The sequence below is a fragment of the Papio anubis genome, chromosome 5 (genome assembly GCF_008728515.1).
Source record: "Papio anubis isolate 15944 chromosome 5, Panubis1.0, whole genome shotgun sequence".
Taxonomy (NCBI): domain Eukaryota; kingdom Metazoa; phylum Chordata; class Mammalia; order Primates; family Cercopithecidae; genus Papio; species Papio anubis.
In genome coordinates this window covers 96313485-96337824 of record NC_044980.1, presented here as the reverse complement: position 1 = coordinate 96337824, position 24340 = coordinate 96313485, and the positions used below count along the sequence as shown (strand labels likewise).

At 34.4% G+C, this 24340-nt stretch overlaps 1 protein-coding gene across 4 annotated transcripts; it reads left to right on the top strand.

Annotated features, from left to right (window-relative positions):
* Window positions 1-2050: 2050 nt before the first annotated feature.
* Window positions 2051-16010, top strand: NUDT12 (nudix hydrolase 12). 4 transcript variants are annotated; one of them, XM_021939574.2, is made up of 7 exons: window positions 2051-2182; window positions 4614-4825; window positions 5394-5983; window positions 8778-8945; window positions 10020-10133; window positions 12434-12633; window positions 13882-16010. In XM_021939574.2, the coding sequence occupies exons 2-7, from the start codon at window positions 4620-4622 to the stop codon at window positions 13990-13992; spliced, it is 1389 nt and encodes a 462-aa protein (XP_021795266.1). In that variant the 5' UTR covers window positions 2051-2182; window positions 4614-4619; the 3' UTR covers window positions 13993-16010. The 4 variants fall into 4 exon arrangements, with proteins under 4 accessions (XP_021795266.1, XP_017815240.1, XP_021795267.1 ...); XM_017959751.3 differs by having other exon boundaries at window positions 2052-2182; window positions 4618-4825; XM_021939575.2 differs by having other exon boundaries at window positions 2053-2393.
* The last annotated feature ends 8330 nt before the right edge of the window (window positions 16011-24340 follow it).

Genomic DNA, 24340 nt, shown 5'->3' with positions numbered 1-24340 from the left:
GTTGATGGAAAACTTTATGATATTTATAATAAATATATTTATCAGAAATTTAGTATTTAATAATATAATTATATTTATCATAATTATATATCAATGTCATATATTTCTCATAAATATGTGCCATATTTTATATTTTTATAATATTTATATTATTTATCATAAATGTTATCAGGATGACATCTGAACCCAATGATCAAGTATAACATTAAAAAAAGACAGACAACCAGAAATTGTAAGCCTCTTGAAGTAATTCAATACAAACTATAACACCTAAAAAGTCTTTTGTGAAAAAAAAAATCAAACTTTAATCTGAGTATTCTATTAACTACCAGTTTGCAAGAAATACAGGGGGAAAGGACACCACAGGAATATAATATGCAAAATTCAGAATGTGGAAAATTCTATAGAACAAATGATCATTACTCTTCAGCAAATAAACTGCCAGAAAAAAAGGGGAAGAGGAAGGAGTCCATCGATTTTTAAAAATCAAATGTAATGTGGAGACTTTGTTTAGATGAATCAACTGGAAAACAAAAAATTTCTGAGGCAAGTAAGTAAATTTGACATAGAATGTTTCTTTTATGTTATTACAGAATTATTGTTAAATTTGTAATACTAGGGATATTGAAGTTGTGTTGTTTTTCAAAGCCCTTGTATTTTAGATATAATTCATATTTCCAAAAAGTTTATTCTTAAATATTTGTCATCAAAACAATATGGGGTCTGGAATTTACTTCAAAACAATCCTAAGAACTGGGAGAACTATATATTAATAATTGTCGACTCTGGATCATTAATACACGAGAGTTCACTATACTAACCTAACATGTGTTTGAATGCAAAGACTGGGTACTCCGAGTGAAGTGACTAATCCTTTCGGACCACCAGTCTAGTCACTGAAATTATTAAAGATTGAAGACAGCTAGTCACATAAAGAAGCATAGGGCAGCCGGGTGGCTCACGCCTGTAATCCCAGCACTTTGGGAGGTCGAAGTGGATGGATCACTTTGAGGTCAGAAGTTTGAGGCCAGCGTGGCCAACGTGGCAAAACCCCGTCTCTAATAAAAATACAAAAATTAGCTGGGCCTGGTGGCGCAGGCCTGTAATCCCAGCTACTTGGGAGGCTGAGGCAGGAGAATCACTCGAACCGCCGGGAGGCGGAGGTTGCAGTGAGCCAAGATCGCACCACTACACTCCAGCCCAGGTGACAGAGGAAGACCCTGTCTCAAAAAAAAAAAAAAAAAAAGAAAAAGAAAAAAGAAAGAAAGAAAAGAAAAGCAGCTTCACGGTGAGAAGGAGCTTCCAAGGGTAAACTCTGGGTGGGAAACAATGATAAATTGTAAGAGACCCCTGTAGCTGTTGCTGATAACCAAGGAGAGTTTAGCAAAGGAAAAAGCCCGGTCTGGAAGTTAGAAGACCGCCAACACCTACTTTTGTAATCTCGGACTCATAACTTCTGTAGGTTTTGGAGCATAAAATCACAGGAACTGAAATAATAAATAATGACAATAATTTTGTTGTGGGTGCCCGCTCTGCACTTCACAACATCCTAAGAGCTTTGTTTGTATTATCCTATGTAAACCTCACAATCCAAGAAGGTGTTGTGGGCGCTTGATACATACTTTTTAAAGGACTATGAATGAGTTACGCGTCAGTACATGATACCAGTTTTCACACGGGGTGATTGATTAAGGTGTTACAGAGGCCAAATATCTCTTTTAAGACTGACTTGGTATAGGCAATATTCCAAGATTATTTAACAGAAAAGAATGCTTTGAGCACTTAATTGCACCGGACTGTATTGGAGAGAGGGCTGGGAGCTGGGTGCCAGACGCTGAGAACGGTTTTCCGATCTCCTGCACCACGTTCTATCTATACATCACAGTCTCAGGAAAAGAATTTTCAGACCTTCACTCAGCGCCAATCCTTTAAACCTCAATCTCTCCCGCGCGGGCTCCCAAACACCTCCCCCCGCAATCTCCGCCCCTTCTCCGGTTGCGCACAACCTGTGGGCTTCAAACTACAACTCCCATAAAGCCACGGGAAGACCTCGGATCGCCACAGGAAGTCGAGAAGGCTGCATCCGGCGCCAGGAAAAGCGAGTGGGATATCCCAATCCTTCGACTGCGATATCCCAATCCTTCGACTGCATTCTGGTCGCCTCTACTGTGGTCACCTTTGGGTTAGTAGAAGCAGCGGCGAGTTAGTCGTCTCAGTGTCCCCTCTGGGGACAGTGACCAGTTCCCTGGGCTCTTTGGTTCCCGCGCTGCTCTGAGTGGCCCTGCTGGGTAGTGTGGCGCAGCCTCGTAGTGGGTTGGTGGGCGCAGGCGCAGGAACCACAGACGCATTTGCAGGGACTCTCGGGACAGGGCGGAGGCGCAAGTGGTCCTGAGGTTAGTGGAGTTTCCTGCCCTAGCTGAGATGGGGAAAAGGAAGCGCTACTTAGGGAGTGATTTCACCTCGAAAGAAGGAACCTAACAGTAGTGGCAAGAAAGTAAAATATCTCAAGGCGTGTTACCATTTTCCGAGACCGTGCACAGGTGGCGCTTAATTGGTCTTGAGTGCCCAGGGAGTGGATGAAATTCGTTAATTGATGGTCAGTGACTTCAGTGACAGAGCGATATTTGAGGTCCTGTCCTGTCCCACTCGGTCTACGAGAGCATGCGCAAGTCATGGGCCCCGGGTTACACGTCAGTAAAAGTGGATGTGGTTTGTTAAAAATTTATGTCCCTTTAAATCTAATATTCTTTTAAATGATTTCTCGGAATAGTCCTTGAGCTTCTTGGAAAACAAGGGCAGCACTTTATTCTGCCTTCAAATCCTTACCTTCTATAACCTGCCAATGAGAATTGAAAAAGTAAATCAAACAGTAGAATTGGGTGTTAGAATTTATGTGCTTCTCTGGAATGAATAATGGTACTGTCTCTAGATGGCTTTTCTGCTGAGAAAGCAAGAGGGAAAAGTGTACACTTTCGACTTCCTATCTCCACAGAATAGCATATGCATAAGCATTGCCCTGGAGGTAGTGAATGACACTGTACTTTTGAAGGACAATTTTGCAGTCACCTAGCGCAGCCTGTGAGAATGTGAGGGAGTGACCGTGACCCTGGAACATGAGACACTGAAATATTATTCAAACTAAACCTAGCTGAAAAAACTATAATATGGATTTTTGGAAAATAAATTTAAGAGAAAGACAATTTGAAGGTAGATCAGTACAGGAGCTGTACGGCAGTGCTTCAAAATAAAGTCCTGAAAAGTTAAAGATTTTGTTATGCATAATATTTTTAAAGTATTTAGAAATTTCAATATGAAAGGAATAAATTCTAGCGAAGTAAATTCTAGAGTAAGTCAATTATTCTCTCATGTAGATATTACTTCTGGTAATTTAATTTCTAAACAGAGTTCCATTATTAGGTTTTATCCAAGTGTTTCCATGACTCTGAGCTGTTTTAACCTATTTATAAGTAGCAGAAAGACTCAAATAGGAAAGATGAACAGCTGTAAAATAAAATTAATTTTTACTCCTTGTTTTCCCTAAATTTTGTTCATACTATTCCTGCTATGCAATTCATCAGCCAGATTGCCCTTTCAGAACCCAGGAGACAGCAGCTGTCAAAAACGATGGGCTATAACATTTCTGTCTTTTCAGCTTAAAAATCTTACTGCTTAGAATAATAGAAATGTAGTTAGAATCCCAAATCTTTTCTTAATAGCATTTCATAGAAAGAAAAATTATACCTTAAAAAAATTCTTTGAGAAATTCACAGACAGTTGAATCATTAACCATTTTCACCATCCCCCCCACCAAAAAAGAAAAAAAAAAAAGCTCAGTTTGTGCTCTACTATCTGCAGTCCATGATTAGGCAATGTTTAAGATGTGTGGGGCAGTTATTTCGGGGGGTTTTCCACCACTGAAAAGAGGGACAAAGCAGATAAAGTTAATGAGTTTTAAAAGCTGCTCTGATTCAAGGACAACAAAGTGATCAACAGAACTGTCCAATAATAGAACCAAAAACATATGGTCATCTGATTTGTGACAATATTTGTCTCAGTACAGTACAACAAAGATGGAAATTTCAAGAATAATGCCGAGTCATCTGGATTATGCCTTGGGTAAAAAACTGTCTTGACCCCTACCTCACTCCATGAACAAAAATAGATCCTAGATGGATTACAGAATTAATTGTGCAAGGTCAAACAATAAACTGTTTTCATGTGAAACTTAGAAAATCTCTGCCTTTACTTCCATCTATTTTAATGTTCTCCCTATCATGTCCCTACCTCATCATGAAGTCCCCTCTGGTGTACCCTAAATACCTCATCCTTATGTAATATGTTACCTGGTTCCCCCTCCCAAGGATATGGCCCCCTTGTCTGTGCTATCAAAGCTCTTTATACATTATTTTGTGTAACTCCCATGAGCATATAAATTTCATTGTATTTGTAATTCTAAACTGATAACATTTTGAAATTGAAATGTATGCTGTTTAATGATTGCCTTTTGAAGAGTATATTGCCTTGGAAACCATTGCTGCTATTCTAACAATATCATTCATTGACAAAAAAGCAGTTGCAAATAAGCTTTTTCCCCCTATTTTCCTTCTTTTAAGGAAGAAATGTCTTCTGTAAAAAGAAGTCCAAAGCAAGAAATAGTTACCCAGTTTCACTGTTCAGCTGCTGAAGGAGATATTGCTAAGTTAACAGGAATACTCAGTCATTCTCCATCTCTTCTCAATGAAACTTCTGAAAATGGCTGGACTGCTTTAATGTATGCAGCAAGGAATGGGCACCCAGAGATTGTCCAATTTCTGCTTGAGAAAGGGTAAACATTTTAGGCTGTACCACCTGAAAGGGTTTGTGGTTTAATTTCTTTGTTACATATTTACTTTTAAATTTTGCTTGTTTCCATATTTATATTGTTGAACTACTAAATAACTCATTGGCTAATTTATGTAAACATGTAGCACAATTTTTCTAACTTAAAACTTTGTAACCTTTTCATTGAGAAATTATTACTTTATAGCAAAGCAAATTTATGAGAAGTCTAATAATAAATTTTTCTCCCAAATAGAAAATGCAAATCTCACTATGACTACCAAGGACTTCTTGTAGAATTTTAGTATCTCTTTATAGTACATAAAACTTAATGCTGTTTTATTTTGTAAGTAATTATCCAGAAAGTGTAAGTATCCACTGTCTCTTTTTGTCATTTATGATTATTGTTCTAACCTTCCCAATAGTAAACTATGTAACACAAGAAAAAAAATCTATGTAATCATTAAAAAGAAGGACTTGAATGTGCATCTGGAAATATTTTATTGAAACAAATACAGGAGAAAGTGTTTACTTCCTATTTTACTTTTTCTCCCCATTTTTTCTTCCATCTGTAGGTGTGACAGATCAATTGTCAATAAATCAAGGCAGACTGCACTGGATATTGCTGTATTTTGGGGTTATAAGCATATAGCTAATTTACTAGCTACTGCTAAAGGTGGGAAGAAGCCTTGGTTCCTAAGTAATGAAGTGGAAGAATGTGAAAATTATTTTAGCAAAACACTACTGGACCGGAAAAGTGAAAAGAGGAATAATTCTGACTGGCTACTAGCTAAAGAAAGCCATCCAGCCACAGTTTTTATTCTTTTCTCAGATTTAAATCCCTTGGTTACTCTAGGTGGCAATAAAGAAAGTTTCCAACAACCAGAAGTTAGGCTTTGTCAGCTGAACTACAAAGATATAAAGGATTATTTGGCCCAGCCTGAGAAGATCACCTTGATTTTTCTTGGAGTGGAACTTGAAATGAAAGACAAGCTACTTAATTATGCTGGTGAAGTCCCGAGAGAGGAGGAAGATGGATTGGTTGCCTGGTTTGCTCTAGGTATAGATCCTATTGCTGCTGAAGAATTCAAGCAAAGACATGAAAATTGTTACTTTCTTCATCCTCCTATGCCAGCCCTTCTGCAGTTGAAAGAAAAAGAAGCTGGTAAGAAATGAATGCTGCTTTTTGTTGGTAAAATCTGGTTTTTAGAATTGAGTTGGAATTGTATGTATTTGCACTTTCCAGGGCCACTTTTTTTTCCAATAAGCAGTGAAATTAGACTGTCATCATCAGAAACCTCCTAAAGTTCTCACCGTAGGGGACTACTCTCCTGGGCAGTTAGTAGTTCTAATCAGCCCAGACTGATTTCCTGAGAATTAACACTGGTGCATGATGATCTCATTTGATTCCTCAGTGAATAATTCTTGAGTTCCTGCTACACACAGAACATGATGGCAAAGACCTTGACTGTTTTGATTTGTTTTGTATTCTGTTGCTGGCGCTTTTTATGGCATGGTAAGAAATCAGAGTTTGATTCTAAAGTCCATTTAAATGTAACCTAACCTGTATTTGAAATTTTTTTTTTTAAAACAAAACACTGCACTGCACACTGACTACATCATAGAGCATAAATTGCACACATGTAAGTAAGTGTGAAAGTTGGGAGTCTTGTTAAGAGGTAATTGAGTATTACAATTGCCCAAGTAAGAGATTGCAATGGCTTGAGTTAGAATGGAGGCAGTGGAGATGGAGACAAAGGGAGAATTTGAGATATTCTCGAGGTAGAATGGATAGGGCTTGATCTGTAGGTTGAGACCCTTATAAGTGAGAGATGGTGGTAATATGGCATGAATTAAGGTACTGATAGTAGAAATGGAGGAAAGAGGGTATATGGAAGATAAATTTTGGAGATAAAATCAATGGTCTTTGCTATTGAATTGGATATGGGATATATAATAATGAAGGAAAAGATTAAGAATGACTGCTAGGCTAGAGACTTTAATAATTTGGTATATAGTGATACCATTTCTCAATAATATGATGAGTAGAGCAAGGAAAGCAGGATAGACTTGGAGTAAATAAATCAAGAGTTTACTTTTGGGCATACTAAGTTTTAGAAATGGACATTAGAATCAGATGTCTGAACTGGAAATACCCATATGGCAGTCATCAACACAAAAATACTTAAATCCCAAAAAAACTACTGAGATTACTTGGAGAGTTGAGAGGAAGCAAGAAAAACTCTCAGAGTAAGCCCTGAATCCCCCTAAATTTAAAGGTAAGCTGCAAGCAGGAGAGCCATCAAAGGAGTTGGAAACAGTGCGGCCATGAGGTAGGAAGAGACCAAGAGGCCTCAGGGAAACCAAGACAACAGAGTATTTCCAGGAGGGAGTGGTCAAATGTATTGAATGCTGTTATGAACTTGAGTAAGATGAAGGCAAAGTTTTGTGGGGTTTTTTTTTGTTTTGTTTTGTTTTGTTTTGTTTTGTTTTGTTTTAGAATCTTTGTCTTTGGTAATATAAAGCTATTGATGAACTTGACAAGAGAAATGTCAGTGGAGTGAAAGGAACGGAAGCCAGATTATGGTAGATTGATAAGTTAACGGGAAGTTAGGAAGAGGTCACTTGTCAGTGACCACATTCCCTTAGGTGATAGAGGTCCTGCCAGAGACTGCTTAAATATCTCTGTCTCAAAGTGTGATGTGGTATGTTTTATTCTCCACACCTGTGCAGAAATCATCAAGCTTTTTAAAGAAAATTTACTTTCTTTAGACATGTATATATCACTTTAAGATAAAAAAGATATGATAAATGAGCTACTTGCTTGCTTTTTTCCCTTGTAGGAAAACTGAGGCCTTTTAACTCACTTGCTCTATAACTTTATACAGACTTAACTTTTCTGTGACTCAGTTTACTCCTACAGAAAATAATAATAGTACCTATCTTCTTTAGGGTTGCTCTAAACATAGGATAATCTATAAATATTCCTTGCATGATGCTTGGAACATTGTAAGTACTCAATAAATGTTAGCTTTTCTTTTTGTGATGATTCTGAAATAATGTAAATACCCTAGCATGTTACATATTATAAGGTTAGGTAGCAGGCAAAAATGTAACGTTGTCTGTTCATTACAACTGTTTTATGTTTATTTTTCCCAGTTTAAACGATGTTAGAATTTTAATTATTATTTTGTTCATTTCAAAAATCTGTAGACCAAATAATGTATTTTAGGGAGGTGACTTTGTCAAGCATTTAAAATATAGCATTTCTAGTCTTATTGCCTCAACTGTAATATTTCTGGCCAGGTCGTATTAATTCTTTTTTGAACTACCAGAGTAAAACGTATAGCTAAAGGGTGTATATTTTAAGATTTATCCTATTAGGCATTTTTTGGTAAACAAAGTTAACCATGAACATAGTAAATGCAGTGTGTTTTATACTGTGTACATGCAGTCTCCAGTTGAAAACAGGTTCTGTTCCACACAGCGTCGACCATCAATGGCATAGTCACCAAGAGAGCGGTGATAGCCTCCTACGGTTTCCTAGTAATATTTCCTTTAGAGTACAAATCTCAAGAACTGCTTTTGTGGTATATTTTTATTAAAATCACTATTGTAAAATCACTGTTTGTAAACTTACTCTACACTAGAATCATGAATACCCCAACTTTTAAAATCACCTACACTAAAAGCCTGATCTAATGTATGATGTAAGATAGATGTTAGTACTTCTATCTTATATGAGAGTTATATTTTATTCAAACTAAACTTGAATCTAATTTTTGTCATCCAGAAAATTAAATCTTTTACTTTAAAAGAAAAATACACGTTATAAAAATAGAAACACTAATATACCTGATCACATAGCTATTCTTATTGTAACTTGAGAATATTTTACTTATATATTGATTTTAATTTGTCACAGAATTAAAATTTTTATGTTTTTTTTTTTTTTGAAGGGGTTGTAGCTCAAGCAAGATCTGTTCTTGCCTGGCACAGTCGATATAAGTTTTGCCCAACCTGTGGAAATGGAACTAAAATTGAAGAAGGTGGATATAAGAGAGTATGTTTAAAAGAAGACTGTCCTAGTCTCAATGGCGTTCATAATACATCATACCCAAGAGTTGGTAAGCCCTTTATTTTATATCTCCGCCACCTGGATCTTGGGGAATAGGATATTCTGGAAAGAGAAAATTTGTGAGGAGCTAAAAAGTTTTCCTTTTTATGGAAAACATGTCTAACCATTAAGAATGTAAGTGTTAAAGTGTAACATACTTTCATGATTTTTAAGTAAAAAACATGGTACATTCAATAGCCATTTCTTAACTTTGGGTTACTCACTATGAACCTGATATGTTATGATACATGATTTCAAAAGTCAACCAGTGTGGCTCCACTTAATGGAGAAAAAGCCCCAACAATTTCTTGCCTGTTTGAGGCATTACCATAGCAGTACAGCCTGGCCCTAGCTTTTCACTACTGTTAATGTCTGCCTGTATTCTCTCTTCTAATTGCTGCTTTGAGTCTGCCGTAAGTTTGGAAATCTGATAACCCAGACCTTTAAAACTGTGTGAAAAAATGATAGGTAGGCTCAGCAACACCTGAGGAGGCCTCTGGGGCGAAAAATAACATGGCCTAGTGACATCTGTTTTTGTTGCTCAAGAACCTTTTACATTTAATTCCTAGTTCTTAGTCATGATATAGTGAGAAGAATTTGCTGAATTAGTAACTTCTAGAGAGATGAACTGTTATTTAAATTTTATTTAACGACTTAAATCTAATCATAGAACCATATTAGCTTTTAAAAACATTTTGTTAAGGGTTAGGATGGGAGAGGGAAATTATTTACAGTGGTAAAATTTGAATTTTCCTTATTTGCATGTATTACCTACTCAAAGTTTTTCTCATTAAAATAACAATACACCTAACATCCATAAGTACAGAATAAATGTTGCTGTTAAGATTGGGGGAAGAAGGACAAAAATGGTCTTCTGCTAGCTTATTGACACTATTCTGTACAATTTCGCTGAGATATTCTGTTGTCAGCTACATTAGGGCAGAAAGAAGCAATCTCTTACAACCAGACAAGGGTTCTATCCCTATAGGAGATACACCTTTATTTTATCCTATCAGACAGTGTTTGCACATGAATCTAAATTCGTTTTTCCTGCCATTCATATATATGATTTTTTTTTTAACAGATCCAGTAGTAATCATGCAAGTTATTCATCCAGATGGGACCAGATGTCTTTTAGGCAGGCAGAAAAGATTTCCCCCAGGCATGTTTACTTGCCTTGCTGGATTTATTGAGCCTGGTAAGCCTTTTCTTAATAATTTCTATTTAACTTATGATTTCAAAATACAAAGTTTAGATAACATTTAATAATCTCTGATAAATTATGTTATAAAACTGGGTTATTTTAAAGTATTTTAAACATGATACAATTTCAATAATAGTTTAAACATGTAATTCTCATGTTTTATATGAGAATTACATAAATTGCTTTTCCTAGTAATTGGATCTGCTTTGTTAAAAATTCAGTATTTGCTCTTTGATATGTCGCTCTTGACCCAGGTGTCTAGGTTCCACCTCATTTCCTTCTGTACTAGACTCAACTGTCACCTTTTCGAAGAGGCCTTACTTAATTGCCCCAGATACATTAGTTAGCCCCCATACCCTGCATTCACAATCCCTATCATCCTGCCTGATTTTTCCCTAGGGCACTCATCATCACCTAATATACTATGTATGCACTTATTAATTTATTATCTGCTGTCTCAAGAATATAAGTTTCATTAGCACAGGGACTTTATTTTATCCACTACTATGTATGAAACCCTCATAGCACATGCCTATAGCACATGTAGTAGGTCAGTAAATGTTTGTGGAGTGAATATGTCTAAGTAATAAATGTTTTATCTCAATTTCAGTTTCCAATATTTGCATTACTAGATAATAGTAAACATACAGTATCAGCCTGTGTTCTGGAGAAGGATCATATCATATATATAAAACAGTATCAGGCTGTGTTTTACATATATATATATAGTATGATCTTCATACAACCTTATAAAATACACTATTACAGTGATTTTGCAGATAGGGGCACTAAGGCATAGGGACGAAATAATTTGCTCAAGTTCAAACAGCGAATAAGTGATAGGGAAGGGATTTAAACCTGGGCATGTTGGCTTCTGAGTTCTTGCTGCAAATCCCTATACTGTCTTTAGTAGTTCTAGGTCATTGTCATTGTCTTAACTGCTGGGTAGTAATCCATTCATGAATATTCCATTATTTATCCCTTCTGCTGATTGGACATTTAAAGTTCTTATTACAAACAACACTGCAATTAATATTTTTATACTTGTGCACACTTGCAAGAGTTATCTAGATTGTATACATAGAGTAGCACCACCAGCTTATGTGATATGAGCATCTTACCCTTTTCTATATATTGCCAAGTTGTCTCTGAAGTGTTTCTGCCAATTTATACTTCCTCCAGCAGAACATGAAATGTTCCATTATTCCACATCTTCACCAAGTTAGGATTTTCAGACTTTTAAGTTTGTCATTCTGAGGGGTGAATGAAATTATATCGCGTTTTCGTTTTCATTTTCTTGCCGATGGAACATCTTTTTTCAAATGTGTATTAGGCATTCAGTTTTCATTTCTCTGAATTTTAGATGTTTGTCTTTTACCTAATTTTGTTTTCATTGTTTATCCTTTTTTATTCATTTTAAGAATTCTTAAATATGTAGCATATGCAAATCTTTTGTTAGTTATAGTTTTGCAAATATCTTATGCTAGTCTATAATTATATTTTTACTATATGTGTTCTTTTGATTATTGTAAGTTGTTAATTTTCGTGTAGGAAATTTATCAATCTATTTGAAATAGAAAGCTATATTTAAAATATATCTTGCTAAATACAGCAATATTTAGCAAAATGTTTCTAAACTTCCAGATTTAGTTAAAAATGATTTTACTTAGAAATGATATCGCCTATTCTAATTCTTAAATCCAACAAATTAGAAATATAAAGTACATTTATAGGCATCACTTTATTTTATCATGGCAGAGTCAGCAGTCATCTAGAGGAAAACAATTGCTTAGAAAAAGTATTAAATTTCATCTTATGTAGTTTTTAATCTTTTCATGACCTGAAAAGAGTTACCTGCAATAATTGTTTGACAACATAATAAAAAGAGTTTGAAAATTTTAGTGTGAAAGAGCTATTTGTAAAAATCATGTAATTTATATCTATTTAGTGGACAATATATAAATGAGATCAGATATAAAGTGTTTGCATAGTGTTTAACGAATATTAGGTGTTGGATATTTTTAGATGATATGATTATTTTTAAAATGTAACTGACAAATTTGGACCTTTAAAAAAATGAAAAGTTTATTGTTGGCATTTTCATATTCTATATGTGGTCATGTACTTTAAAAATTTATGTTTTCTTCAATTACAGTCTAGTTTTAGGCTTCTGCTTTCTGATTATTTGAATTGGGTTTCTGTCCAAAGTGATTTCCAGATGTTTGAACGATTCAGGACACAAAATGTCCAGGGCATGTTCATCAGCAACTTGTTCTTTTGCTCCATTTCATTAGGAGAGACAATAGAAGATGCTGTTAGAAGAGAAGTAGAAGAGGAAAGTGGAGTCAAAGTTGGCCATGTTCAGTATGTCTCTTGTCAACCATGGCCAATGCCTTCCTCCTTAATGATTGGTTGCTTAGCTGTGGCAGTGTCTACAGAAATTAAAGTTGACAAGAATGAAATAGAGGATGCCCGCTGGTTCACTAGAGAACAGGTAAAGTTCAATTTAATTTCCTTCTTCTATTGATTGTTCCCTGACTGTATTGGTTTGGGCACAGAACAAGGATGCATATTTTCAGCAAGTTGAATGATGGCTTTGGCCCTCTCATTATGCATGGATTACATGGTAATTAGTAATTCCATACAAGAGGAGTATGTTTCACTAATGTGATCTATATTAACTTATTCTGTGAGATTTTTCTAGTAGAGATGATTCTGTACCATTTCGAATTTTAGATTCCATTCCTACACATTAATAGTACCTATCAGTGGGCTTAAACATTAATTCCTAGATGAGAAACAGGAATATTCTCAAACCTTTTATATTTTAGTTTATAACATTAAAACAAGTGGCTCTCAAAAAACATCAGTAAGTGCTTAAAATTTTCAGAAAGTTTTTATTCATCTTAAAATGTACTTAAGGCCAAGAATGACATAACTGTATAATAAACATACACTTAAAATAACTTTTTAAAATGCCATTCCTAAATAATATATTGAAAGATGGATTACTCATCTGACCTGAAATTCTTTCTGACTTTGCCTGCATAAAATTAATTTTATTCTATGCTTAATCCAAAAAGATGGAATTTAGATTATTGCTTATGAATTTTATAAAAAAGAATCTGTTTCAAAAGTTGGCTTCACTTAGAAATTAAGTGTGGAGCATACATTTTAATTTTTCATGATGTCATTTTTTCATAAGGGAATGTGTCTTTCTGGAACATTTTAAAAATTGAATCACTAACTCAGTGAAGGAGTTAAAAATGCTGTACTAAACTTTGCATGTTGAGGCTGGGCGTGGTGGCTTATACCTGTAATCTCAGCACTTTGGGAGGCCAAGGCAGGAAGCTTGATTGAACCCAGAAGTTTGAGACTAGCCTGGGCAACATAGGGAGACCCTGTCTGTACAGATAATTTTTAAAAAGTTAGCCAGGTGTGGTGGTGTGCATCTATGGCACCAGCTACTTGGGAGGCTGAGGCAGGAGGATCGCCTGAGCCCAGGAGGTCAAAGCTGCAGTGAGCCATGATTGTACCACTGCAACTCCAGTCTGAGTGGCAGAGTGCAAGACCTTGTTCCAAAAAAAAAAAAAAACTTTGCCTGTAAATATGGATGTTGTCACTTTCTACTGTTATTCTCCGTAAAACTCATCACATTTTAGTTGAATTATTTAAGTATGGGAATAGTATTTAAATATGACAGCTTGGAAATCCTAATGCATTCTGTTATGGTGTGTTTTAGGTCCTGGATGTTCTGACCAAAGGGAAGCAGCAGGCATTCTTTGTGCCACCAAGCCGAGCTATTGCACATCAATTAATCAAACACTGGATTAGAATAAATCCCAATCTCTAAATCTAAGAACTAAGCTTTGGGTATTTAATAATTTCTAATAACACTCATTCCTTAAGTGATATTAGAGATTATTCAGTACTCTTGAGAGTGTCACAACACAGAATATCATGTTGGGTTTGGAAATATTTTCAAAATGTTCTTCTGTCTTAATCACAAATTCATATTTTTACAAATTACAATATTGCCTCAGATTATGTTAAATCTGGGTCAGCCTTCTCTGAACTTTTTCTTTCTTCATTGTTCTTCACAGTTTTATCTCAGAAAACCATTTTTCTAATAAGAGACATCGTGTTGGAAAGAAGTATGTTCTAGAAATGTGTGTAAATTTCAGTGCCTCTTATAAGCATTAAATTGATGACGAAGAAAGTTCTTGATCTGAGAAATGAAACAAAAAATTTTAATGAATTTTTAGCTTGTATTAGCTTGTATTGATTTTTTAGTCCTTTTGTTATCTTTAAGTTGTCAGTATCTGGTTTTTGCTCATCTCCCCATTGTAGTTCCACTTGCTCTTTCCTGGGGGTTCCATTGTTCTAGCAGTGGAGGTGTTATAGTGTAGCCACTTGTCTAATTTGACCAGTGTTAAGAATTTTCTTATTTTAATAATTAACTCTAATAGAGATTTAATAATTAACTCTAATAGAGATTTCAGTGCCACACCCTCCTGGAAGGAGAAAAGCATACTATTATATCTAGGACCTCTCTTTTAAACCTAAAATTAATTAACACATCTACCTATATGTCACTTACACATAAAGCTGTTATTAAGACAAATCAAGATTCTCTGGTTTTGCACTGAAATTAAACTTGAAAGGAATTCTCCTGAAAGGTCGGATATTAAATAAGTCCCAGGCAGATTTACATATTTAATTGAAAACATTGGCTTTATTTCATTTCGTGATGAGTGATGTATCTGCGTTATCAAAAAATCGTATAATCGTTACCAATAATATTTATTATGCTCAAATATATCTTGGCTTTGACCTTATTTCAACATATTCTAAGAAGCCTTGATAAAATAAGTATATTTTAGAGCTGAATCAGTAAGATTCTAGAGAAAGCAAAACATAGTAGTTCACAATTTTGCAACATAGAAAGTCACATTTTATAAGGCTATTTTGAAATTGATTTAATAGCTATTATAGTTTATGAATATCAAAATTTGTATAATTTGGATCTTTACTAATGAATGCTAGAGCTGGAAGAGACCTTAAGGATAATATATGAAATTAACTTTCCTTATTTTATAGATAAGGAAAAAGAAATTGTGAAAGGTGAATTTACTTAATTAGTGAAAGTTACATAACTAATTAATTACAGCAGTCTGTACTATATAATGCAGAGGACGATTCTCCCTGTAATAGGAACTAGAAGCTATTACTAAAAATATATATAGACAGAATTAAAAGAAGGAATGATAAGAATAAATTTAACTTACAAAATATTGTTAATTAAAATTTTAGATACTTAATGTTTATTTAACTTAAATAATAGATAACTTTGTCAGATAAAACTTCATTTTACTAATGAGCTGTGATTTTCTTAGGAATTGATGAAGGCTTATTGGTATCAAGAATTTAAACCAAATTAAAACTGACACAGGACATTTAGATACATAATAAAATTCGAGCCACATAAGTATATGGAAAATAATGTACCTTGATTATTATGAAACAGAGCATCTTGAAATTCAGTTTTACTCCAAATGTACTTTTAATACTTACAGATTCTAAGATTACATTGTAAAATTCCAGGTTGTCATAATGTTAAGATAGGAAAGTAGAATATAAAGTATCAACAATTGTGGTTATACGTTTTGTTTTAGATATTTAATCCTTACTTGGGGAAAAATCAACATCAAAGTAAATTATTGTTTTAATAACAACTTTAAATTGCCAACCTCTGAGAGGTGAAAAGCTATGTAAATAGAAGGAATGGCCAATTCAAAAGAATAGTAGACGTGGTAGTGCCATGAATGTATTCTACTGGAAATGAATGTCATAATAAATTTTTAAAATTGATTTTGTTTTGTGTGTGCGTAACATGTTTTGACAAGTCTCTTGAAAAATGAGTAAAGCCTGATTTCAGTTCTTAACCTGTTTCGAATTGATGACGTGTACAAAGAATGCAGAAGCCTTTTTAAAGTGTCTGTGTTTGGGAGACTTAAAACTTTCATTTGAATCTTAAAATATAGTTTGGGGTCAAATACAAACAGACTTACATATACATACATACATATATAAAGTCAATAGTTTTTGCTCTTCAGGTTTAAAGCAATATATCTGGTATTATTTTTATTACTTGTCTAATATTGCTAATTGTTGGATTTTGACATTTTCACATGTTGATGGAACATGAAGAGTCAGAAGCCTACATCTTTCATTTAGTTGGAAAAAATGAGAAATTCTTTTAAAGACCCGGTTAGGGATTTGGCTGAAGACAGAAAATAATAGAATAACAAAGGGAGAGACCATGAGATGGAAGGAGGAAGAATAAGTTTGTTAATAAACGAAATAAACTAAATTAAATCCCACATAACAACAATAGATGGCTGGTCCTGGAACTGTGTTGCTAACATGGATACAATAAAATATTAAGTGAAGATGTTCCATAAAACAAATCTATTAATTATTTAGAGTAAAATTTTCACAGTGTAAATTTTATTAGGGCTGAGACCCAGTTGTTAGGTTCTGGGATAGAGAGGGAGGGAGGGAGGGAAAGATGGGTGGTAGGTATTGAGTGAAATGTGTGTATTTGTTGAGGTTAAAACGGGCTGTTTTCTCTATTAGAAAAAAAAATGTGTAGGACAAAGTAAATCCAATGTGCAAAAGTAGGAGTTTCTGTCTTCAAATATTTAAGATCTAGGTCCTGAGGCAAAGCAAGAGTAGCTGTCAAGAGGTTGGAAAAGGCAGGGAAGTTTGATACTCTGTGCAGGAAGGGTGCTTGGTAAGTGGGGGCAGATGCCTGAGAGCTTTAACCCCACAGGAGCAGATGAGAGACAGGCTGTATTTTGGGGCAAGGGTAATAATGTTGCCAAGTACCTGCACCTTCAAAATGAGTCACTGACTGGAGGAATTACTTGTGAACATAAACTAAATACTAAAAACCTACCATCCTTCCAGGACAATCAGAATAGCATTCAAAAGAATTTCTGAAAGAGGGAGTGAAGTTTATTATATATGATAGATTTTCAAGTAATTCCATTTTTTTTTGCCCAAAACTAGAAATGGTCAAAAGAAAGGGCATTTAAATAATAAGGATGGCATAGGGAAAACAGGTAATCAGCAGCCTGAATTCTTGTTTGAGAAAAAAAAAAATGAATTTTCAACTATGGGATGAATGTTTGGACATGTTAATTGGGCCAAGAGGCAAATTACTCATTCTATTTTTACTGAAGGATATCTATATATAGTTGTATTCATTGGTGGAAGTGACACTTTTAACTTTTCTTTATTTCTTCAAGACTTTTTTTTTCTTGCTAAGGAGTCAAAGCCATAGCAGTAGACAATAGATATTCCTCCTTTTTGCAACTCATGGTATAGTGATAACTCTCCAGAATAGTGGGTCTGCTGTAAAATTTTAAACAGATTTTAAGTTGGGGCGGGGGGAAACTTTCTCCTCATGGAAACATTTTTCTTTCTCACTAGAAGCCTGATAAGAGACAGACAAACTCAGCATAAAGAATGAAAAAATGCCCTGGCTTTCCATTCCTGGGCTCATGGGAACGATACCAGACAAATTCTTTGCCTCACCTGTGGAGGATTAAGAACATTCTAACCACTTAACTTGTGAGGAGGTTTTATTTTTAGTAATGTGGAAGTTCCACCCAGCAGTAGAAATTGAAACTGGTACTCTTGTTTATTTTAAAACAGAGTAAGTGGACAAGTGATCTAGTCTGAAGTTTATTTTTGTTTACTTTTTATCCTGCCCATTTCACTCTAGCCTGAAATTGTCTATTGGAGCAGTGTGATGTTCCGAACATCTCAGTAGAGTACTTTATAAATATTTATTACTACTCTCAGGTAGCAGTGAGCTGAAGTCATCTCTGTCAGTGGGGGTAAAAATGATTTAAACGGCCATTTATCCAACAGCTTTACTGCTAAGAGTTATTTTGCTTTTTTGTTAGGTTTACTTGTGTTTATGGAACAAATTTGAATAGTACCAAGCAGTTTGCAGAATTTGGAACTCCAAAGAAAAGATGCTAAAAGATGTGTGCAAATTCAAACCTCAGGTGCTTGGGTGGTCCTGCCATCATCCCCCCTCTATATCATACTGAGGGCTTCCATGGGAGTATATCCACAGGTGGGAAGCCACTGGGAACTCTGTGTGTTCTGGGGTAACAGGAGAAAATATGCATGTATCTGTGTGGACCTCAAAGTTTTCATGGCTGTAGAAATGTTTAATTATTATTATTTCCAAAAAATACCATATTTTTCTACAAATTACTAGGCTTGCCATACCATCTTTTTTTTTTAGTTCCCAGCCACTTCCTACATTCTTATGCAAAACAAACACATTTTTCATTCTATAATAGTAAATTTATCATATAAAAAGCTTTGTTTTATACAGTGAAAACAGTATGTACATTCTCCTTGTTCAGTATATCTAACATCAGTACTAATGAATTGTAATTTTTTGCAAATTTAGATTTCTGGACATTATAAAAGTTATTTTTTACCTGTTGTTTACAATATATTTCTAAGAATTACAGATCTCTATTTACAACAAGCTTTTAAGGAAGCATAACTGTTTAGTGTATTCTCAATACTAGTAATTTTTACACATGACTATATATTGAAGGTTGACAATTATTTTATCCTTAACCCCATAAAATGAATATTAGTATTATTATCCCCATTTTACAGTTGGCTAAAATGGGGTAACTTCTCAAAGTCATGTTGTTAATAAATAGGAGAGCCAAAGCTTAAGCCCAAATACTTTACTCCAAATCCTTTCCTTTCTTACCAGAGCTATCCTAAAGATGTTTCCTAATAACTCTGCATTGACAAAAGCACTTCCAGGCTCAGTTTCCTTCTTTAGTCTCCTAAATTTTGCATATTTTTCAGGTTGAATCTTCTACTCTACACATTTCTGCAGGACATTCTTTGGATCCCACATTTCTCTCTCCAACTGTCCAACACACCTGCTTGGATGTCCCAGAACCTCCCAAATACTGCATGTCTGAAATTAAATTATCTTTTTTCCCCAAGCATCTTCCTGCTTCTGTATTCCTATGTTATTATAATATTGCCTAACATGGAAGTTTGGGCACTGTTTTAATTTGTCTGCTTTATCCCTTACCCTACTCTACTTCTCAACCAAACAATCTCTTCAATCCTGTCTTTTTAATCTCTTAATACTTCTTGAATCTCGATATCTCCCTCTCTTTCCCTCTCCCTCTTCTCTTTCTCCCTCTGCTACCATCCTACTTCAGATCATTCATCTGGTTTCTGCATCAGCCCCTTAACACTGGTCTCCCTACTTTCTAGTTTCATTCCCAATCGATTCTTCACACTGCAGCCAAGGAGATCTTGCTAAGGAACAATCTCATCTAGTCTTTGCCTTACTTAAAACCCTTCAAAATAATGCCCCTCACTGTCCTTGGACAAAGGAAAAGTCTGATTTCCTAGCATGGCAAGTTACCTCTTCTCTTTCAACTTTCATCATTTTCCTTTCCTTCAACCTCTTATTATACCATGATTTATGTTCCTGCAGAGCCATAGACAAGCCTTCTAAATTTTCATTATGCATTAACATTCATTAAGGACCACCTGAGTAATTATGGCTAATTCCATATGTTACTAATCCAAGTAGAAATAATTTTTCATTTATTTAATATTCTAAACTGTACTTATAAACTATATTTTCATTTACATATCTCATGAGATTAAAAACTTCTATATCAGGAACTGTAATACTTATCCCAGTTTTACAAATGAGCGCACTGAATCTGAGAGAAGTCAAGTCAGTTTCCCAAGGTAAACATAGGATATGGAAACTGACTGAAATTTAAGTCTTCTAAATCAAAGCCTATTACCTCTACCATACTATATGCCATACTGCTTCTGCCCTGTCTACCACACAAAGGTAAATGAATTACCTAATATTTAGCCCAACCCATTGAATAGCTGAACTAGATCATTTAAGTTTTTGTTTCTGTTTGGCTTGCCTCTATTTCATCTGCACCATGTGAACATCATAGGTGTGTTTAATAAATACCACTATCAAAATTCTGAAGCCACAAAAGCACACACTGCATCAGTGTTTACTAAAAGTGTATTTGAATATAAACAGACTGTTAGGAATGGTTAAGACAGATAATAGAATCGTTAAAGGATGGGTGATCGTGCCTGATGCTGCATAAGATTAAATATGCTAATCAGAGTTTGGATTTAGAGAACCCAGATAAATCCAAAGTAGAGCAAGAAAAGGTACTCAAATCTTCAGCTTCTTGCTTGTTGAAAATACATACTGCATTTTATCCATGTCTCCTTCAGAACTGAGCAATTTATGAAGGCTTTACCCAGGTGAGCTTATTATACATGCTTTTTTCTTCCTTTTTGAATGCCATATTCTCTATTTTAATCCTTGCTGTTCTAAATTAGTTCCTTGGCAAAGGATAATAGCAAAGGGAATATTATTTGAATGTTATATATGAAGACAATTTAATAACATTTCTTTCCAGTCACAAAATATCCAACAGCTGTTTGTAACTTAACTGTTACCGAATTGAGAGGATGGATACATCCAAAGAAAATTCTAAATAATCAATATGTTTGGGCCTCTTTTATTTATGCTATGAAAGACATCATGTGCACATTCGAATAAGCACCATCCATATCCTAATTTGGTTATTTCAAGTAAATTGTGCATTTGGAAAGCAAGGAAAATGCAACTGACAAGCTAGGCTTCTAAACATAATTGAAATTCATTCTGAATGCAGGAAGGGTCAGTTTCATTTCAAAGCAGTAGACCTTGTTTTGAATTCCTATATTCTGCTTTGTTTCCACTGCAGCATTAAATTTACTAATCACCAAAATGATTTTTTCATCTGGTTAAGTTACTAGAATTTTTTCTTCATTAATTTTATACTTAATTTTGCTTAAATAAATGTTTATATTCAATTGTTTTTATATTAATTAAAACATTTTGATCTGACTTCATGAAAGAAGACATTTAGGATGTTGAAATTTTTTCTATTACAATTGCAATTACTCTGTGATTTAGAACAATTTCATAGGCAAAATATTCTGGCCAATATCTTTTTGTAAATAATCCCAAATCAAACTGCAAAATAGCCTATTTACAATCTTGCTGTTACTTAATCTTTACATCTGGTTATTTCAAACAAATTGTCCATTTGGAAAGCAAGATTTTTTTACTCTTACTATGATATTTATGGAAATTTATACTTGCTATAAAAGCCTCCTTTCACCGTTAAGAATTCAGCCAGCTCTTTTTACCTTCCCCGTGCTCACTCAGAATTTAAATATTAGATAATTTTTAATCTCCTTTTCCTCTCAGATAATTTAAATTTTAGCTCGTTTATCTAATGTTGGATTAAAATGATGTTAAATAAGTATTCCTAAATGATATGTTTGAAAAATAAATTGAAAAATAAACCTTTATTATCTATATTGTTTTAAGATATTATTCCCTTAGTTGCTAGCAATTACCTTTTAATTATAGGTAAAGTCATCTAACTTCTTAAAGAAATCTGTACTAATCATGTGATGAAATTACAATTAGGATGCTTATAAGTTAGTCTTGGTATCTTCTCTCCAGGGGAAAAAAGTCATCCACTGACCAGGTTTTTAAAAAGATCTGTAAAATGACAGCAGTAATTTCACTGTGTTGTTTCAGATCTTCAACCCTTACCAGATGTGATGACCATTTCGTGGTCCCTGATTATTTTTACAAAAAGTAGAATAAAAATTCATAATGTTATCTGATTTGTGAAGATGTACACACACTGCCCAAAATCCACTGATAACTTATTCTGATCCCATGAGACTGTAGAGACCTCGGTGAATTTGAGATGGAATGGGATGTTAGCACTGATTATCCGCCCAATTTAAAACCAGTCATAAAGTGATTAAATTAACCTGGCAGATTAATTCTAAGCATAATTTTCTCATTCCCTCATCATTGGCCAGACTGCAATTTACATACTTTTTTATGACAGTGGGCAAAAATGCAGCACAGTCAATAGCTTCAGCTGTATACAAAGGAGGTCAGCAGGAAATAGTAAGCATAGAACATTTTAAAATAAATGCCTTTTTATTGCTTTCAAAAACATGTATTTGTTTGGATTAAGCTACAGAAATGTATTTACTTAAGTGAATAAGTAAGCATAGAAAATGTTTTAAAATGGGGATTCTAAGATTGGAGATTTCTCCTTTAAATCTTTTGATTAAAGCCTCTTCGAAGCCCTTTTATCTTGTTCGCGTTAATAGTCCTATCAAATTATTTTTTCTGAGGTAACACAGTAATTTCAAAGTAATTCAAGTTACTTTGAATTATGAACAAATAATGAGATTTAGCATTGTCCAAAGTGCCCTAAATATTGCTAACAATAATTGGCTCTTAATAATAGATGATAACATTGCCACTAAAATGTTATAAAGGTCGTATTTATTATTTTCTTCCAAATGACTTGAAGTAGAATTAACATACAGCCATTTCTTAGGCTAACATAAGCAAAGCACAATCTTGATAGGGATAAGATACATTTTGAGTGTTTATTTTAAATATTTACTTGAGATTTTTCTTAATCTTTAGAATTTAGAAGGGTGGTTATACATCAGTTTTCCTTGATTCTAGACTGGAAAGGAATGAAGATGTCACAGGGGTCCTGCTTTCAGGAATCGGAAACTCTCTGGTGTCAGCAGAATTGATGAGCTCTGCGTCTGGGGAACACCAACACAACTTCATTGAAAGAGTTACAGGGATTTCATGTTTTGGAGGAATTATACACAGAGGTTTCTGTTTGAAGGTATATTCAAATGCTACTTCAAACTGAGGTTTAAGTTTGAGTATTTCAAAATTAGGAGGATGTCATTTAAACCCAGCAAGAGTTGACGATTCAGCAATTATTAAGTCTTCAGAGAAACATAGCTCTTCTGTAACATGGTTATTGAAGTAGTGTGGCTCCACTTCAATAAGCAAAAAAAGAGACAGCATTCCTCTTTAGAAAACTCAAAGGCATTGTTCGTTTAATTAATAGGTAAGGAAAGTCTTGAGCAGAAAAAAAAGTAGTCCCTGAGATGTATTCAATTAGCCTTTTGTGCCTATTCTTTTGCTAACTTTTATAAAGCATTTAATCATATATTTAAGTAGATGTGTGTGCTTTATTTTTTCTTTCTTCATCTTAATGGAAATACACCTTCATAGTGTAAACTTTTTATTATTTGAAATACATGTGTTAAAATGAAGTTATCACTTCTTATTGTGGACTATAATTAGTCAAAGAGGAATAATGTAAAATGTCACACAGGACTGAGTCAATTTTGAAAATGGGCTTCTCAAGATAGATTTTGAAACTCCCTGTGCTGGTCAAGGTCAACGTACGGGAAAACCATAATTACAGAAATCTCAGACCTAGCAATTCAAAAAATATATAGAGTAGCTAGGGTTCTAATTGTAATTGGATAGGGTGATTTCTCTTCATATAGTGATATTTAATTCATGCATCATTCTGCATGAGGGATTAGCTAAACTTCCAGTCTAATAGTCATTCTAAAGCCAGAGAGGAAATGAAGCAAAGCAAAATACAGTTCTTCAGGGATTTCTAGTCTAATAATGTCATTATGATAGCACGTAGAGTATGACTGCATCTTTAAAATCTTCTAAAGCAAGGGACACACACCACTGCTGGAATGCACAATGGTTTGGAGTGGTGCAAGATGAGATTCTTCCTTTTTATTAGTTTTGTTTTAATATGTGTTAGATATAACCCAGGATTTACACCTATATTATTGCCTAACTTGAAGCTAAAGTAAAAGAAAAAATTTAAGAAGAAAACTGTTAAGCAAATAACAGCATAGCTATTTTATGGATGTTGTAGAACTTGTGAAGGTAGTATGCAAATGACTGAAGCTGGGAAACAATAGATAACGTATTAATTCATCCAACAAATATTTATTAAATGCTATGTTTCCTCCACACAAATGCGATAGGAGCATATCAAAGTATACGATAGACAAGGTCTTATGTGGGTCCTACATTTTGGGTCATACCGCTAGTGGTTCCACAGAAGACTGGAATAACCTAAGGCTGTATACACTGAGGTGTTTTGTGTATATTTGCTGGACCCAGTAATAAAGTTCCTCTGAAGCTCAGGTGGCTCAAG

What these genes read in the sequence shown, in the direction of transcription:
- NUDT12 (XM_021939573.2), top strand. An exon ending in GTTGAAAGAAAAAGAAGCTG is followed by an intron (nt 5,984 to 8,777) that starts GTAAGAAATGAA and finishes TTTTTTTTGAAG; the next exon opens with GGGTTGTAGCTCAAGCAAGA. An exon ending in TGCTGGATTTATTGAGCCTG is followed by an intron (nt 10,134 to 12,433) that starts GTAAGCCTTTTC and finishes CCATTTCATTAG; the next exon opens with GAGAGACAATAGAAGATGCT.